The sequence below is a fragment of the Sceloporus undulatus genome, chromosome 2, assembly GCF_019175285.1.
Source record: "Sceloporus undulatus isolate JIND9_A2432 ecotype Alabama chromosome 2, SceUnd_v1.1, whole genome shotgun sequence".
NCBI lineage: Eukaryota > Metazoa > Chordata > Lepidosauria > Squamata > Phrynosomatidae > Sceloporus > Sceloporus undulatus.
Genome location: NC_056523.1, coordinates 306,997,668 through 307,016,926, shown reverse-complemented (window position 1 = coordinate 307,016,926; position 19,259 = coordinate 306,997,668). Strand labels below are relative to the sequence as shown.

The 19,259-nt window shown below is 39.8% G+C and overlaps 1 protein-coding gene across 1 annotated transcript in view; it reads right to left on the bottom strand.

Moving 5' to 3' along the window:
- The window catches only part of TTC33 (tetratricopeptide repeat domain 33), a 44,683-nt gene that overhangs the window by 18,442 nt on the left and 6,982 nt on the right, over positions 1 to 19,259 (bottom strand). Inside the window, exon 2 of the mRNA XM_042453787.1 lies at positions 15,936 to 16,165. Coding sequence (XP_042309721.1) covers positions 15,936 to 16,156 — 221 coding nt within the window. The 5' untranslated portion in view covers positions 16,157 to 16,165. The remainder of the gene's footprint in view (positions 1 to 15,935; positions 16,166 to 19,259) is intronic.

Below are 19,259 nucleotides of genomic sequence, written 5' to 3'. Positions count from 1 at the left end.
TGTAGGAACTTCTCTTACGGCTTTTATACTTTCATAACTATGGATCAATGTCAGGGCAATCATCGTGGCTTCAAGAATGCTTGGGAATAAAACTAATTGCCTGTGGCCTTCTGTACTGGTAATAAAATCATTGTCTAAGCTTTCCCTTCAAGTCCCATGCCAAGAGAAAGGCGAGAAGTAAATAAAATGCTAAATTTTACCACAATTTTACCATGAGAAATGCTTCTCTCATAGCATAAACCATGCACTATGCCAAGTGGTAATGCTATATCAACTCAAATAGAGCTGGTGTAAGAATATTCTACACCTACTTCTAGAACCTGTATCAGCAAACATGTTGGATAATAGTTTACAAGTGGGATTTGTTCTTGTTGCCAAATTTATGGCAACCCTAAGGCTTTTCTTGGCAAGTTTCTTCAGAGGGGGGATTGCCATTGCTATTCTCTGAGGCTTAGAGAGTGTAACTTGCCCAAGGTCACCAAATAGGTTTACATGGCCAAACTGGGATTCAAACCCTGGTCTCCAGAACCTAGTCCAAAGCCCTAACGACTACAACATGCTGGCTCCCATAAGTGGAATGTACCATTAATTATTTCAATGCAGGAGTAGGGGAGCCCCTGACCCATTTTTTGGCTGGGGATTCAATGACACCACTGATGTGGCGCCATCAACCCTTACATGGACAGATCGTGTCTGCAGGAGAGGATCCAGTCCACTGCTCCAACTACTCCTCCACCCTTTAGTGAACCTTCAGCTCCTATCAGGAGTCTTGCTGTTAAGGTTTCTGGCCATGGCTTCGTCCCACAGCTTTGTTCACAAAACTACAGCACAACCTTCTCAACTTGGTGCGCTCTACATGTGCTGGGGCACAACTTCCATAATCTTCCTTTCTATAATCTTATTTCAAGACTTCCAAGACACTTAAATTTAAGACTTCAATGAGTTCCCAGTGAGAAAGAATTTCACATTTGTAGGCAAGTATTTGTGAGAGCATGATTACATGCCACGATGTATTATATCCAATGTGACACTCAGCATCAAGAAGTCTCTTTTTTTCCACTTAATTTCTTGTCATGTGCCTTTCTTGCTCTTATATCTACCTAAGGTAGCAAACCAGTGATTCCCAAGAAACTTACATACTTTGGTGCTTCCTTGTGGCTCTAACACATTTGATTTCTCTTCTAGAAATTATTACTGTTTGAACATAAGATTGTAATTTCAGTTGGCCCTCTGCTCTTAGTCAAATGTATGACATTCATCTGACAGAAATAAGAAAAGAAAAATATATTTTAAAAACCCTCAAAAAATAAGCACACAGTGGGACATTGCCAAATGAAATCAGAAGAAAAAGAACAGAAGTCAGAAAGCATTTTTGCTGAAGTGAAATATACACAGTATTAATCTCCCTTCTTTAAAGGAAGGTAGTAGATAAACTGAAAGATACCTCTGAAGACTCTATCGAAGATGTCTGAAGTTCACATGATTATAAGTATGTTCCATAGATTCATGAGTCCATTCTACTTGGAGCTAACCTTTGCTTTTAACCCATTATATTTTAGCAAAATAGACAGAAACAGATGGAATGTTATTTCATATCAAAACTGATGTTATGAATTTATATTCACACCGTGTATAAAGTAGTGGCATCATTAGAGTTGGTGTCACCCAGTGTAGTAACTCATGGTGTCATCCTCCCCATTGGCCTCCTGCCATACAAGACCATAAGGAAACCTTAGTAGTGTTTTTGCACTAGTAATTCATAAATCGTAATTCCCATATATCACTGAATGTAATGGTAATCGTTGTGACATCATAACGACTAGCAAAATTAAAATTATCCCTTTAAATTACAATATCATATGCACAGTCTAAATGTATTTACATGCACATCGCTTCATGTGACTAAAGTTAAAATTTGGTAAGATGTGATGTTTTTAAATAAATGTTTGAAAGAATATTTTTTTAAAAAAAATAATTAAAAAATAAAAATTATATTTAAACAATGGGGCTTCTCCTTTCTCCTGCACTGAGCCCCACTGACACCATCTCTCCAGTGTTTTAAAAGGATGCAGGCAAATGCCACAGTCCATTTCTGCCAAAAAGCAGATATTTGGGGAGCAGTGGTGTCACCCCTTCTTTAGGGTGTCACTTTGTGCATTCCAAACTACATCCTCTTAGTGACACCCCAAGCTAGGGTTGCCATAGCACGACCCCCCCCCGTGACCAGCACGGTTTTGGGGGGCCCCTCCCGGTCACGGTCCGGTTTGGGCCCCCACCCGTGCCTGGTCCCTGCCGCTGCCGCTAATGCGGCTGCTGCGGCGCCAACCCACCTCCTCCTCCAGCTCGCCTTCCTTGCCTCCAAGGCGAGGGCTTGAACACTGCCCAGCCCAGGCCTCAGTAGGGGCCAGTGGCAGGCGCACGCGCGCGGAGGGAAGTGGGGCAGGGAAAGCGAGGCCCCACTCCCTTCCCTGGCTTCTTCCGTCGCCGGCGGAGAAAGCCAGGCAGGGGAAAGAGCCTTTCCTCTTTCTCCTTCTGCCTCCTCTCCTCCTCCTTTTCTTCCTCCCCTTCTTCCTCTTCTTCTTCCTCCTCCTCTTCCTTTCTTCTTCATCTTTTTCCTCCTCTTCTTCTTCCTCCTCTCCTCCTCCTTTTCTTCCTCCCCTTCTTCCTATTCCTTCTTCCTCCTTTTCCTCCCCTTCTTCATCTTCTTCTTCCTCCTCCTCTTCTTCTCCATCTCTTCTCCTCCTCCTCCTCCTCTTCCCCTCTTCCTTCCCTTCTTCTTCCTCTCTACTTCCTCTTCTTCTTCCTCCTCCTCTTCTTCTCCTCTTCTTCCTCCTCTTCCTCCCCTTCTTCTTCATCTTCCTCCTCCTCCTCTTCTTCTCCTCCTCCTCTTCTTCCCCTCTTCTTCTTCCTCTCTACTTCCTCCTCTTCTTCCTCCTCCTTCTTCTCCTCTTCCTCCTCCTCTGCCTTTTCCACTCTTCCTCCTCTTCAATGCCCAAATGTGCTGTTTGGAATGGGGGAGGCAGGTTGGCCAGAAAGGGAAGTCCATTTCTGCCATCTGTCTAGGAACAATGTCAAAATGTCCTCCATTTTGATCATGCCTAAGAAACATGCATTTATATTAACACTTTTAAAAAAGCACCATTTTTTGCGTGTCCTCCATTTTTACAAAATATGTCCTACATTTGAAAATTTTGACCTACTTTTGTCCTACATTTGTCCCAGTTCCGAGGTCCAGAATTATGGCAACCCTACCCCAAGCATAAAGTGTCACAACCTTTTCACAAGAACAAGACTATGAAATTATAAAGTATGCCTTCTAAAAATAATGAAACATGCACCAAAAACAGGTTTAACTATTATAGGTACCTAACATTATTATTATTATTAAACATTATTTATATAGCGCTGTAAATTTACACAGCACTGTACATACAATTTTTTAATTAGATGGTTCCATGCCCTCAGGCTTACAATCTAAGAAGACATGACACAAAAGGGGAAGGGAGTGGAGGATGGAGCCAGATGCCTTCTGGAAAGGGCTCAGTTCCTTTGGGGAGGCCTGGTGGGATTGGCCCACCCTCTCTCTCCCTCAGAAGCCATCCTTTGTTATTTTTATTTTGTATATTTTATCTGCTTTTAATGTTTTTATTTTTATGTCACCTCTCCACTGTAAATAGGTATACTCGACAGTACTCTTTCACCTTCAAAAAATGTTATGTTGATTACTAGGAAAAGGGAAATATTGCCTTCATCTCTTACCAGAGAGACTTTTACAAATTTGATGAAGAATCTAAGTACGGTAGGTAATATATGTGTATGTGCAAAAAGAGTTAAGACAAATATAATTTTTTAAAAAGAATAATAATTCTTGATGACAAACTGCTTAAGAATCTTATATCAACTGAGGTTGCAATTCTGTATCCATTTACCTGGGAATAAGCCCTATTGAATTCTGTGGGATTTATTTTAAAGCCAACACTTAAAAGACTGCACTATAGAATCATAGAATCACAGAATTGTAGAGTTGGAAGAGACCGCAAGGGCCATCCAGTCCAACCCCCTGCCATGCAGGAACATCCAGCCTCTGTTTAAAGACCTCTAAGGAAGGAGACTCCACTACACTCTGAGGAAGTGTGTTCCACTGTCAAACAGCCCTTACTGTCAGGAAGGTCCTCCTAATGTTGAGGTGGAATCTCTTTTCCTGTAGCTTGCATCCATTATTCTGGGTCCTGTTCTCTGGAGCAGCAGAAAACAAGTATAGATGCTTATCTAGTCATGATGGCTATATGTTTCCTCTAGGTTTGGAAATACTGAATTGTCAGTTGCTGGAAAGAACAGCAAGAGAAGGTTATTGCTTTCATATCCAAAGGGATTAGGTTGATCACTATACAAAACAAAACAGGACACTTAACTACATAATGTTTTCTATCTGATCTACTGGGGGGGTCTTTTTACATTCTTGACATTAAAATAATGTAAGTTCAAACTTTGGTAAACCTAAAGAACAGAGTTCACAATCTTGGAGGCCAGTACAAATACATGGGCTTATCGTATGTATTGAGTAATGGCATAACTTTAAAAAAACAGCCCACATGGTGTAGAGTTTGTGCGTTAGACTCTGGAAAACCAGGATTCAAATCCTGCTTAGTGATGGAAATCCAATGGATTGCCATGGGTAAGTGGCACTCTCTCAGCCTCAGATGAACACAATGGCAAACCCTTTCTGGATAAATCCTGCTAAAAAAACCCCATGATAAATTTACCTTAGAACTGTCATAAATCAGAAGCAATTTGAAGTCACACAATAACAAACAACATTAAAATGAAGAACCATACAAGCAAAACTACAAGAATATAACTAAACCATAAAAGCATAACAACATGAAAATGGATAGGACTGGACACTATCTTCTCCACCCCATCCTCTTAATTACAAATGCCTACGTTTGTGTCCTATTCCGTCCAAAATCAAAGGACTCTGCTGAATGGAGTATGCTATGGAACCTACTACATGGGCCTAATTTTTGGTGTTGTTAACTGCAGACTATCTAGTACAAGGAGTTTATCCTTGGAAGAGATTTTTAAAGTGTGTCTCTTTCCATTAGACAATAAGGTTACAATAAATTGAGGCTGTCATACTTTGGACATATCATGAGAAGGCACAACTCATTGGAAAAAACAATAATGCTAGGAAAGGTGCAGGGAAGTAGAAAGAGAGGAAGGCTGCATGCTAGATGAATGGACTCTATTAAGGAGGTCATGAGTATTAATTTGCAGGAACTAAGCAGAGTAGTAGAAGACAGGGAGTCTTGATATCTCATTCACAGGGTTGCCATGAACTGAGATCTACTTGAGGGTGGCTAACAACAACAACAACAAATGACCTCCCCATCTGAAAGTCACCTGTACAGGTCAGCAAATAAACAAATGAAAAACCTGATCAAAGAACAGTGTGTGAAGTATATTACTTCTAAACATGTCACAGTATCAGCTGTTAAGAGTATCCCAGCACATCTTTCCCAACTTCTTAAAGCTAAATCAAAGACAAGCTATCCTAGGTACCTTTTAAAATGATCTGGGCTTAGTATCAATCATATCATGGCTATTTTGCCTGGCATTTGTGGGTGTTCTTAGGTATACAATATATTTAAGTGTTCTCTGACATATTAAAAACCAAGATGTACTCTTGGTTTCACTAGTAAAACAAACATCATCTCCTTTTAAAATCAAGACAGGGGAACAAATGAATAATGACTTGTGCTGAAATAATCAGTGTGTCTGTTTTAACAGATTCCCAAGAAGTATCTAAACAGATTTCTAGGCAACACTGGAGGCAATTTTTTCTTATTGGAGATGCTTATTTTTTAATGGGCCATTTAATTATATACATAGGTAAATAAATGGCCTGTGGCTACATAACAGGCTAAAAAACACTTGGCACCACCACAAAGAGGGCGACAGGAAGTGGCACCACTAATTAAGTTGGCAAGACTTTCCCATGAATCACAATTATTGATTACAGTGATAATGAACTGTGAGTCTGAGAAATACAGCACTACTGGAGGCATTTCAGCTGAGATAACAACTATATCTTTTAACTTTGGTCACATTCATTTGTTGGCAGTTACAGATTTCTCCCAAAATAAGGGTACTCAGTTCACTTAACACTTTGGCCCTTATCACACGTGGGGGGTTTCCAGCTCAGATCCGCAGTCACTCCTGTTCTAGCAATGCAAAAAGTGATATTTTTTCGCACCAGATACAGAGTCACTCCTGTCTAGAAATGTGAATTCACGTTAAAACGTGATGTTTTACCACACCCGATTGCCTTTCCGTTGCCCTTCTGAATCGAGGGGGAAGCAGAGTCAGTTCGATTCCAAGCAAGTCACGTGATGCAGATTCAAGCAAAGCAGAGTGAGTGCATATTGTATTACCACACCAGGACATACCATGCTGATTCAACTTGATTCGAATTGAGACCCTTGCGCATGCTCAGTGGGGGTCTGAACACATTCTGAACCTTTGCTCTTCCGGGGTGAAGAAGGGAGCCTGGTTCCACTTTCACGTGAATGACAGCCTCATGTGAATGACTCCCTTCTATTTTCACATCCGTGGCAGCCCAATTCAAACGGGTCCTCCAGCCCCCATCCATTTCAGCCACATCTACATCTATCCTGTCATTCTCCTCATCTATTTCAGCTATATCTACATCTATTTTCCTGTTATTCTCCTCATCCATTTCAGCCACATCTATTTCTATCCTCCATGTCAGAGCCCCCATCCATTTATTATTATTAAGGAATTATTATTATTATTATTATTATTCACTGCGAAATAATCAGTGTAGAAGCTGCAGGTTTACTGGGAAGTAAATTCTTTGGATCTGAAGGAGACCCATTTTGGAGGATTGCAGAAATGATCCATTTTCCCTTATTCTCCATGCTCCCTAAAATACCACCTCCCTAAATCCAATCCACTCTCCTTCCCTTTGTAAGAGTTCCCTTCTCTTAGGTTTCATCTGCACTGGGAAATAATCCGGGTTGACTCCATTTTCACTATCCTGGCTCAGTGCTATGGAATTCTGGGAATTGTAGTGTCGTGACACATTGAGCCTTGTCTGCCAGAGAGCTCTGGTGCCTCAACAAACTAATAAAAATAAATTATTATTATTATTATTATTATTATTATTATTATTATTATTATTATTAAAACTTTTTTAATTATAGTTATTATAATTATTCTCCATGCTCTCTAAAATACTACCTCCCTGAATCCAATCCACTCTCCTTCCCTTTGTAACAGTTGCCTCCGGTTTAACTCCACTTTCACTGTCCTGGCTCAGTGCTATGGAATTCTGGGAGCTGGAGTTTGTTGCTTCCCCCCACCCCCCCTCTCCCCCCCCCCCCCCCCGCCTCCTGTTCATTCCCTCCATCCCTGTCATCTACCCTTCCAAAGCAATTGGGGCAAAGTTGCAGCACAGCATCATGGGAAATTTGCCTCTTTGGAGGTTTGAGGGAGGGGTGTACCAGGAGGGAAGCGAAGTTGTATTCCACACCAGACCAATTCAGAGTGAAATCGAAGTGAGCTTGAATGCAAATTCTGTAAATTCGCTTTTGTACTGAATTCACCAAAATGATGAGTCACTTTGGATTCACCACAGAAGCGCCACGGAAGGAGCTCCCATAGAAATGAATCACATGTGATAACACATTCATGTTATGACGTGAATCTGCCTCGTCGGACCCACAGTCACCCCGGATCTGAGCTGCGAAATCTCCAAAAAGCTCCATGTGATATACTGTGCTTTTTGATATCACAGTCAGGAGCTTTTAAAAGAAAATGAAAGGTAGAGATTAATCCTTCAATATATGCTTATGAGTCGAAACAGACATTCTACCTACTCAAGGAGGGGAAGTTGTATTGCTTTAATAAAGCAAAAAAATGCAAAAATATGGAATTACTTGGGAGGCTTTGCTAACAATTTCCTGTTGTGGTCACTGGATAAATAATGCATTCCCCATATTTCCTGTTTCTGAACTGCCACTGGTTGCAGAACTGTCAGAGGCTAGAAGCCCCTCTTGGTATGGGAAAGCATGGAAGAAGCACTTCCACCCCATTAGCCCTCTGCTGCCCAAACTGGAGAAAGAAAGGTAGCCCTCCCTCCTTCCCCACCTCCTTTTTCAGCTCCAGTGGCATTCAGCCACAATGTGGAAGAGCCCAAAGAATGCAATTTTTAATATGGCCTTACTCTGTATATAAATATCAATATCAGAGGTAATATTTCTTTGCACAGTGGTGGCTGAGAAACACAACCATGAAGGTGATTTTGCATGATGGAATTGCCTCTCCTTTGACCCCTAAAGGACACAGTTGAGCATTCTGAGTAAAAGACATTCTAAAAGTTTTTTTTTAAAAAAATGAAATTGAAAATATAAGGTTGGGATGTGGTCCGCTGATGTGTGGTTAACAGGACATGTGTGGTACAAGGTAGCTGACCAACCCTTCTGCTCCCTACTATATTTTACAACAGATATTGCATTTTGGATCTTAAAAAGCATATGTTCTTATAACTGAACTATGGCCCTTTGTTGAATTTTGTTTAGGATAGTACACTACCCCATCAGACCAGGGATCTAGTGACACAGATGATGAAGAAAACACAGTTTAAGAAGTACCCCAGAATATTCTCAAGTGTTGATCCAGACTCTTCTATAGTAAAGGAGTGCCATGGTTTTATCCTGTCTAACACAGTCCCAGAAACAGCAGAATGTAGGCTTATGACTAACATCTTCCATTTCTTTTTCATGTTTGGTTTGTAACACCTTGCCTGATGAAGTAGCCAGTGAAGCTTCGAAATCTTATAACATGTCTATTGTGCATTTTGGTTGGCCAATACAGGTATCACTATTTAGTGGATTTTTGTTTGAATTTGCTAAATGGCCAACCCCTGGATGGATACAGTCCCTCTCAGTCTCTCTCCAAAAATCCAGGGTTTAACCTAGTCCTAGAACAACAAGCTGGTGGAGATATTCCAGAAGAAAAAGTTGAACATAAATCAGGGGCAGACACAAGCAGATCAGTCACAACAAGAGTTAAAGAATCCCATGAATAGCAGATTGCAGAGCTCAAAAACAATACCATTCTCAGAAGCTGAGCCGTAGAACTGAGCCAACTTTGAGCCTTTTATGACTGGGTGGCTTTATCATACCCAAAGCTCAGAAACCTTATACTTTCCCCAGGCACAATTGTCATAAGATTGGGTTCTTTCTTCAGTGCAAAGTAATGACAAGAACAGTGTCCTAGGTGCAGGCACCGCTTGAGCACAACCACAACAAGCCCTAGAACTGCATAATGGTGTGCTCTGATTTCCAGACAGGTGTCTCCATGTGTACTTTTCAATGAGTCCCTAGTCTGGCAATCCATAGACACCGAAGTGCAACCCTCAACAGACCTCCTAATTATTAAAAGTTTTTTAAAAAAACTGAAAAGGCTCCCTAAGAGTAATGGGAAGTAACTTCACTGAGAGGGTGGTGTTGGTGGTTAGGCTAAGGGGGAGAGTTTTTTCAAAACCAGAAATGCCTCTCTTGGACCTAAAACCGGCCAGGAAAGGGAAGAAACCAGTGAAGCTGCCCTCCTCATTAACCCAAAAGGAAGAGGGGGAGGTGACAAAACACTAACTTAATTAATTAATTAATTAATTCTGGGGGCATGTGTTGGCCTCCTAGTCTAGCAGAAGGTGAGTATAGCCCTTAGACCTGGTGAAGTTGCCACCATGTCTAAGACGTGATCATTTAATTTAGCCTTATATCTTATCATAAGCCTGGGAGGCACAGACAATCAGGAATTACATGCAGGGAAGTGAGTGGACCAGCAAAGGAGGGATGGGGAACATTATTACACAGGGACAGGATAGGGATGGGATCCCTCCCCTGTCCTTATCCATCTTTGACTATGATCCTGCAAAAGACTTTCAGATCGCAGCACTATTGTCCAATCATTGAAGCAGCATTGCATTAATGTGAACTCCCGTTAATGCAAAATCCCAGACAATGCTGCTTCAGTTATGAGACAAGTGCAACATCATCGCACTTTCTGGACGAAATAATGTCCAGATAAGCACGTCATATGAAAATCTTCTCACGATCACACCATGGGAACGGGAAAAGGATGGGACAAGGATGTTTCATCCCCCATCTGATAATCTCCAATGCTGTTGGATAAGTGGTGGACTCCCAGCAGGCAAATAACTTTATGAATTTATTTGCAAGGCTGCTCTAATTCTAGAATTCTTGCTGAGAAGGCTTGACAACTAAACTGATTTATGCCTCTTCTGTTTATATTAAACTAAGGACATGCTCCCACTTTTCTAATGTCCTGTTCTGCAAGGTTGGTTCATTTTTGTTTCATTCTGCAATGTAGAGCAATGCAAGGTTTAACACCTATATAAAAGTTGATTGAAAAGTAGTACTCGTTTTATTTTTCTGGATTTTCCAGATTCTGAATGGAGATCATAAGCAGAGATGTCACACCCTTTCCATCTCATTTGTATGTGTTTATTAAATTGGTTCCCAGAAAGTGTCCCCCAACTCCCACAGTATTTCTTTACTATGGTAACTGGTAGCACTGCAAATGCATTTCCTTTCTTCTTTCAAGCAATTATCCTACTTGAGTTTTTTATTACCCTGCAGGGAACACTGCTTTGGAGACCTCCCTTATGAACTCATCACTCTTTCTCCTTAGAATGACAGAAACTGGAAGTAGTCATGACCTACTCAGTTACAGCTGATTTCCATAACTACTAAGTGTGAAATTTCCCAAATGAGAATCCTCATTAATTCATCCAGTACTGCTTTTAAATATCTTTGGTGACAAGGTCTGCCATCATCCAGTTGTTTAAACCATCCCACAGACTTCAAGGCGTCCACAGGACACAAACTGTCAGTGTACAATAGCCATTCTCCAAATGTGTCTTCAGAAATAGTGTAACGGCTCCAGCAATCACAGCCACTGAGGTCAAGCAGTCTCCCTGTTGTTTAGACAAGAGTTTCACTTAAGGTCTTCCAGACTGCTTTTTCACCTTTTTTAAAAAAGTTAATACTATCCCACTTTTACACATCACAACCTTTCTCAAAACGTGGACATCTGTTGCATTCAGTACAAGGAGGGTTGCTGGTCAAGAACCGCAATACTGTAGTTGGTCAAATTTCATGGGCTGTACTATGGCAGCCTACTCCTCTTGAAGACAAAGAAACTATTACACTGTGTACAGAATATAAATATATCAAAGAAAGAAAATGAAACCAGCTTTCTCTGCAAAACGTATGGGTTGTACTAGCCAATGGTCCACTTGAAATTCAGCCATTGGTCAATGCTACAGTTATAAATAATCCAACATGTGGAGTATCATAGTTGCTCACAGCTGCATTCAACAAAATGTTAGTCTTCTTCTGTGTGTGATGTTTTTATACACATATGTACCAGGGCAGCTATCATATATTTTAGTTACCCATCTCACCAAGACACAGCAGCAAGTTTTCAGGATCTAATTAAGATTTGCTGAATCAAGTTGTAAAGTATTCAATTCAATGTGTTTTTTTAGCACATTAAATCAAACTTTCTCATTTTCTGCCCAAATCATGCTATTTAGGACTGAAATATCATGTTGACCACAAAAGCTAATAAAATAAGAAAGTGCCATTATGATTGTTGTATTAAAAAAACAACTTTATGTGTTCTGTAAATTAGAAATGGGACCTGCACCAGAGAACTGCTGTACAGAATATTGTTCAACACTATTTGTGAAAGTCAGTCCATGATACTCCATTCCACAAGCACACACTTTGTTTTTGTGCTGCATTCCATGTATCATGAACACTGACATTATTTAATAGAGGAGGAAGGGGGTGGTACATATACAATGTTTGGTATAAAGAGAAAATGAATAAACCCAACCTGCAACAAAATGTTGCAGCCTAAAGTGCTTCTGTTCAGGGTTCTAGCTTCTCCATTCCATTCTCCCTCCCATGCAGGATTTCTGGTTTTTAGTCATCATTTCTCTTTCTCTGAGTGAAATGAGACATAATTTGTTTTTGTTTTTTAAAAAATCCTTTGGTTTTTAATCTTATGGTTTTTGCCTACACGATTAAAAAAAATAGCAAGGACGTGCACAAGTCAGTTGATACCTCTCTTTTCTGTGTACATACAGCTATTCTGACTATCTAACAAATTTCCAATAACAGAGGCTGTTATTAGTATAAATAATGACAGCACAATAAATTCTGCCAAGGTTCACCAAGGCCCCATTGCCCAGTCATCATACTATGTCCCCTTTATTTTTATTTGTCTTATTTGCACTTGCTTTGTTCAGTGGGGCCTTTTGTTAGAAACACTTCCAAACGAGTGCAGGTCTAACATCAACCTTCTTGGCCACCAAGGTCCACATTGTGTGCATGCAATTATTTACCAAACCTTCCCAGCTTTTCTGCAAGCCACAGAATCTCAGTGAACACACAGAGGACTGGAAAGCCCACTGTCAGAAAGCCCAGCCTCCTACTAAATTATCACCCATCTTAAATTCTAACCCAAACTTTGAAGAAGCTGCTTTTTTGATTTGCGAATGTCAGAATTCCCCAACCAGCACTGCCACTGTTAACAGCAACTGTCCCAAAAACCCAGCTAAACCTTCTGTAGCATTCAGTAAAGATGTTTGTGATGTTCTGCTGTCATAAAGCAATCAAAAAAGGCATCCAATGAAGTGGAAGGGGACCTGACACAAGGGTGCTTTTTCCATTGGTAGCTCTGTACATCTTGTAACTTGCAGTGTGCCCAAGCCTGCCTGTCGGGATGTGATAATTTAAGGTACAAACCTTAGTATCCAGGTGAAATTTTAGGCAAGCAATGATCTCCCACAAGCTTGTTATTTGTCCTTACCACTATATGCCCTGTTCTTCATTTCCTATCCTCTTGCATAATAATATTACACACTATTAAACAGCTGCTATATTTCCCCTGAGATTATGTGGCTCATTAAAAATATCACTTGTTCATATTACCTTGATGTAAGAAGTGTCAGCTTCCTCAACTGATTAAGCAATTTTAACAATGTTGTCCTCTGTCAACATTTGCCACATCTGAAAGTAGCTGGTATCTAAGAAAGATTATTTAGTTGCTCCTTTATCTCCCAGTGAGCCAGTATCTAATGTACCTTTAACTTGGGAGATAACATTATTACACGCCGCTATTATTATAAAATTCTAGGGAAGGACGGAAGGAAGCATGCATTTGGAAATTGCATATAATGACTCTGGGTCTCAAGAAAGCATGATTTTCTTTACACTGTCACTATGCCAAAGAGCAGCTAATTAAGTCATCTTAAAAGCTTTGTCATCCAGCACAGCTTTGTGCCTTTCAACAAACACACACTGAAACCTAGATTAACACAGAAAACAACTGACAAAAAAGGAGCAGAAAGGGGGGGGGGCAGCAATAACCAAATATACAGGGTGGAGGGAAAGAAATACTGTATCTGAAAAGCCTGGGAAATATGTTCACACTCATAGTTTATTTTATAAATGACACTTCAAAATCTGTTTACAAAACTATGTATAAACAAAAAAAATCAACTGAGTTACCACTCTATTCATATATTAATTATTGAAGACCTATTCTGCATCAGACTAAATGCTTACTTAGTCCAGTGTTCTATTGCCAAAGAAATGTCCCAAAGAAGGATATGAGCTCCCTTAGAGGTCATGGGACGCATATTTGTCCAACACAACCAGTACTCACATACAGCTCCTTCCTCCAAAAATTTGTCTAGAACTTCCATTCACTGTTGTAGTAAATTCCATAGTTCAGGAGGTGTATGAGGAAATACCTTCTTTTATCTTCCCTGTAACCCCCACTATTCAGCTTCAGTGGGAACTATAACCATGGCTCGTGTACTACATGAAAGGGGGAAACATTTCTCTCAAGCCACTTTCTCTACACTTTGCATAATATGGGGTGTAAAGTCTATAAGTACTTGTCTATCTTAAGCTAACAATACTACAAATAACAGATCATCAGAAAGTCAGACACTCAGAGATGCTAGACAGACAGCTAGCAAAGAAGCCAGCTCCACATTCAAAGCAACAACTACTAGAAAGATATACAGTACAGTATGTGAAACTGAAGTGATTATCTCTCAAAGTAACTTCAGCCACTAAGCTATCTGAAAAACTGTCTTTGTAGGACACTAAGGAGAGCAAGTGCTCTAGGTCACAGCAGCTGCTAGCCTAGACTGTTCAAACATCAGAGCACTTCTCAAACCATACCAATGAAATTATGGCGCCTTAATCTTTGGCAATGGAAAAGATGCATTTCTCAATTGGCGGTGGCCAGCCACTGATCTCATAGCATCATGGAATTAGCCCTGTAGAGGAAGCTATCTCTAATTATCCTTTTGGCTCAAGAATATCCTTCCAAAAGCCAACAATTAGTCTCACTGATTTCCACAAGGCCTTAAACAGTGAACCAACCAATCTCTGATGAAAATGCAATGACAGCTTTGTCAAGAAAAGAAGCAAGGTTTTACATGAAGCTGCAGATCAGGATTTTTTGAATATGTCTGTTTGTGTGTGTTTGTGTGTATATCAAAAAATACAGTGATTTGTTCTTTATTACCTTCAATAATTGTGTGGGGGTGTTATAAACAATAAAATGTTATTTAATGTAAAAAGACATATGGAGAGTGTACAACATGGCAAAAATGTCCCAGTTACAGAAGATGGTCAACCCATTTCACAGTTAAAATGCTTCCTCCATATAAATAATCAGGCATAGTAGGTATGACCACTGTTCTTAGAACCTCATCATCTATTGATGATCACTTCCAACAGTGGCATGATATAAGGCCATGATTCATTTACAGTGACTAAAAGAAATATTTTCTTTCTCTATTTGCTAGACCAGAGGTAGGCAATTGTCCTCCCTCCAATGTTGCTGGACTGCAACTCCCATCAACCTTAGTCAATGCTGCCAATGATGAAGGATTGTGAGTGCTCACATCCTAAAACACTTGGAGGGTCAAAACTTCCCACCTCTAGTCTAAATGGCTGCCTTTCTAGTCTGCCTAAAAGCAACTTTATTTAAAGGTCTTGCAATTTTTCTCAAGAGAAAACGATCCTGTATCTGAATTTCAAAGACACTATATTAGAGTGATCTCTACCACCATCTAGGGGCAACTCAATATTATACTTCCCTGAAATATAGATTTCAGAGCAGACTCATGTAATATCTAAAATCAGCCCAAGGTAATGAACATGAACTAATTTTGACACAGATGTGGGTAAAGCTCCCATTCTATTTTTTTTCCTCTCTCAGCAGATCAGAAATGGTAGCCACATTTTGTCTCCCTCTCTGGTGTGTTGGGAAAGAGACAGAGCTGCACTAGGGGTCACACAACATATTAAGCATGATTAAACAAACTGTTTGTACATGGTAAACCAGGTTTCCTGAACATCCCTGGCATACCCTGATATATGAACTTCCCCATAATGTTCCCAAATGCTTAGCTATAGGCAAACTAGTGGAAAACCTCCATCAGTACTAGGTTTTGATAAATATGACATTTTCTAAACTGAAGTAAATTGTAGCCTGGGGTTTGGTTCCAGGACCCGCCATGGATAACAAAATCCATGGATGCTCAAGTCCTATTCAATCCAGTGGCATAACAAAATGATGTCTCTTATATAAAATGGAAAATCAAGGATTGCTATTTGGAATTTATGCTTTTTCTGAATATTTTCAAGCAGTGGATGCTTGAATCTCTGGATAAAAAATCCATGGATAAGGAGGGCTGACTGTACATGCGGTATTCTTCAAAATACCTTTTCTTGTTAGAAATAATTACGTAGCCACCAGACAATTTTTTTAAAAAAAAATAGACTCCATACCTTTCATTTTCAGCCAAAGCTACACCTTCCTCCTTCAGTCGTTTACTTTTGGCCAGACATTCTTCCAGGAGAACACCCTTTTTCCTTTTAGCTTCACGAACCCAATCAGCATCACCATTGTCAAGAAGACCCTGTTCATCAGCAGCTTGAGATTCAAATTGCTGAGATGTTACTTTCGACACCTTCTCACCAATCTTCCTCTTCCACCCAAAGGAAGCCATTTCTGAAAACTGAAAGGAGAGTATTTTCAATGTCTGATGCCATTTTTAACATGCAATATTAACAGATATTTTCAGAAAAAGTAACGTCTCTGAATCTCCAAGCATGTCTAGAAAAATGAACGGCAGAACAGAACAGATACCACATATAAGTTTGTCTCAATACACTTGAGAGACATAAAGCAAGGAATTAAAACATGTTTATGAACATAGGAAACAGACTAGGCAGAAGAACAAGCAGCTCTGCCCTTGAGATTTCTTCCCTCCTTTTTTTTAAATGAAAGTATTTAGAACTTACTCAACAACGCTTCTGGTATTTTCTGACGTTTGTCTATAATCAAAAATCACAGTTAATAACATACCGCATTCTTGGCCATCTGCCAGAGGAGAACACAAATTTTCTGTAACTCCATTTGTCATAAAAGAACCGCAGGAAAAGATTTCAGTTTACAATGAAAATTATAGGTGCAAAGGAGAAAATAAATTGGGAGAAATAGTACCGGACACATCTAGGAAGAAGAAGCCATAAAACTATTCCTTCAGGCCATGCCAAAGACACCAATTCAAATTTAGGTGCGGGATCTGGGCTTCCAGATTGAACAGCTGCCCATCAAATACGTCAAGGATCTTTTTTCAAAGGAGAGGGGGATTCCTTCTGCTATGGGATTTTGGGATTTGTAGTCTTTTGAGACACTTAGCCTTCTCTCTCAGGGAGCTCTGGGGCCATGACAAACCAACCAATCCCAGGATTCCACAGGACGGAGCCACGACGGGTAAAGCAGTGCCAAACTGGACTATTTCTGCAGTGTGGCAGCAGTCTGAGGGACAAAGTGAGGAACAACCTAAGAACAAGTTCCTTCTATGTACTGAACCAGACCAACACAGTTTTGCCTTTGAACATAACCCTACTAGCTGCTTTCCGAGAAAAGAGGGTTGGAAACAAACCTGAGCTGCAGAGAAATGGAAGGGCAGGGAGAGGGCTTTACACAGCCTTCATTAAAGGCAGAAAAGACAGGTCTCCAGACTGACACTTTATATCCCAGGTTGCATCTGCGCTGCCGCATTAATGTGGTTTGACCTGCTTCACCTGCCCTGGCTCACTGCTGTGGAATCCTGTGATTTGTAGTCTTTTGTGGCACCTGAGCTCTTTGACAGAGAAGGCTAAAAATGTCTCACAAAACAACAAATCCCAGGATTTCATAGCACTGAGCCCTGGCAGCGAAAGCAGTGTCAAACTGCATTATTTATCAGATATATTTTGTTTCTCATATAGCTGCTGTCACAATGCAGAAAACAATGGGGTTCGACACCACTTTCACAGCAGTGGCTCCATCCTATGGAATCCTGGGATTTGTAGTTTGTTGTGGCACCGGAGCTCTCTGACAGAGGAGGCTAAATCTCTCACAAAACAACTAATTCCACGGCACTGAGCAATTCTAAAAATGATTTTGACACGGAGGAAGATTGGAATTTAGTTATATTATCCTGAGGGGAAAAACAGACTAATTTTTGAATAACAAGATTTGAATAGTAAGTTCAAGGGAAAAAATAGTAAGTAGAAAAACAAAAGAAGAGCATCAATAAAGAAATACCAGGTAAACCAGTAAGCCAAGTAGTGAAAGGATTATCATCATAATTATTATTATTGTTATTATTATTACTTTTTTTAGAAGAAAATTAAAGAAATTAATGAAATTTTAATTTGAAGAAATTAAAGAAAATCCCAATGGTAGAAGAATATGGCGTAGATAACGAATCCAATCTCCAGAAAGAAGCAGGAAAGAAAGAAGGAGGAATGAAAGACGGAGAGAAGTTTATTTCTTTTTATTATTATTTTATTTTTGTCGTTTACAGAGAGATTTACACTTAAGCATTTGTCAGCTTTCCACAAAATTGTCACAATAATCACTATTTATATATTTAAAAACATTTGAGAATTTCCCCATTTTCTTTTTTCTCCTTTAAAGAACTTCCTACGTTTTTCTATTCCAACTGCCCTTGATTCATTTAAGCTTTTAAAAGTCATTTTTAAATGAAGTTGTTCCTTTATTTTATCAGTGTACTTGGCTTTCTTATTTTTGTTTGAGACTTCCTGATTTTTAAATGTTATTCTAATTGTTCTTATGGTAGTTTATTAACGTTCCCCATTCTTGTTCTACTTTTTCCAAGGGTTTTTTATCCATTGCTTGTGTTAATTTGTCCATTTTAATAACTTCTAAAAAGTCCATCTGCCGTTCTTCTATTTTTGGTGTTTTGCAAACTTTCCATTTATTAGCTAAATGAATTCTTGCAATCGAGCACATATATATAATATCTGTTTCCATTTTTTTGTTTGCTAAATCATTACTTATTTGATCGGTCATGTTAAAAAGATACACTTTTATTTAATTAATGTTATATCGATTTACATTGTTACATGATCATATTCCCACACATTCCATTCTTCTTTAATACACAATTACCATTTTCAGCTTTTTACAAAATACTTATAAGTACTAGTTAGATGACTTCTTAATCATCTCCAAAGGGGAAAAAAAATATTACTGCAATTTCTTATTCTCTCCATCTTTGTTAAGCTATTGTGCTTAATAGTCAGAAGCTAGTTTCGATAACTCATATCTATTCCCAAACAAAAAAATTTCCCTTCAAACAGGCAATATAATATATATAAATACACACACAGACACACACATGCGCGCGCGCGCGTGTGTGTGTATATAAACAATAATTAAAGTACCTTTTGATTTTTTTATTTCTCCCACTGTTTTTTCCTTTTAACCCTTCATTGTTTTGTATTTCCTTTCCTTTCACTTTCTCTTATTTTCCAGTTTTCCTATTTCTTTGCCTCTATAATATCTATCACTGGTAGGGTTGCCATGATCCGGTTGCAACCGGGTTTTTCCCGGTTTTGGCTGCACCTGCCCGGTCACGGCACGGGTGCCGCCAAAAACTGGGAAAAGCCCGGTTGCAGCGGGGTTGCTAGGCAACCCTGGGGCCTCGCTGCCCTCCTCCTCCTCCACCGCGTATGGCCGCGCGGAGGAAAAGGAGGGCAGCGAGGTCTGGGGCGGAGGAGGCTGCAGGGAGGCGGCGCCTCTTGGGCGCAGCC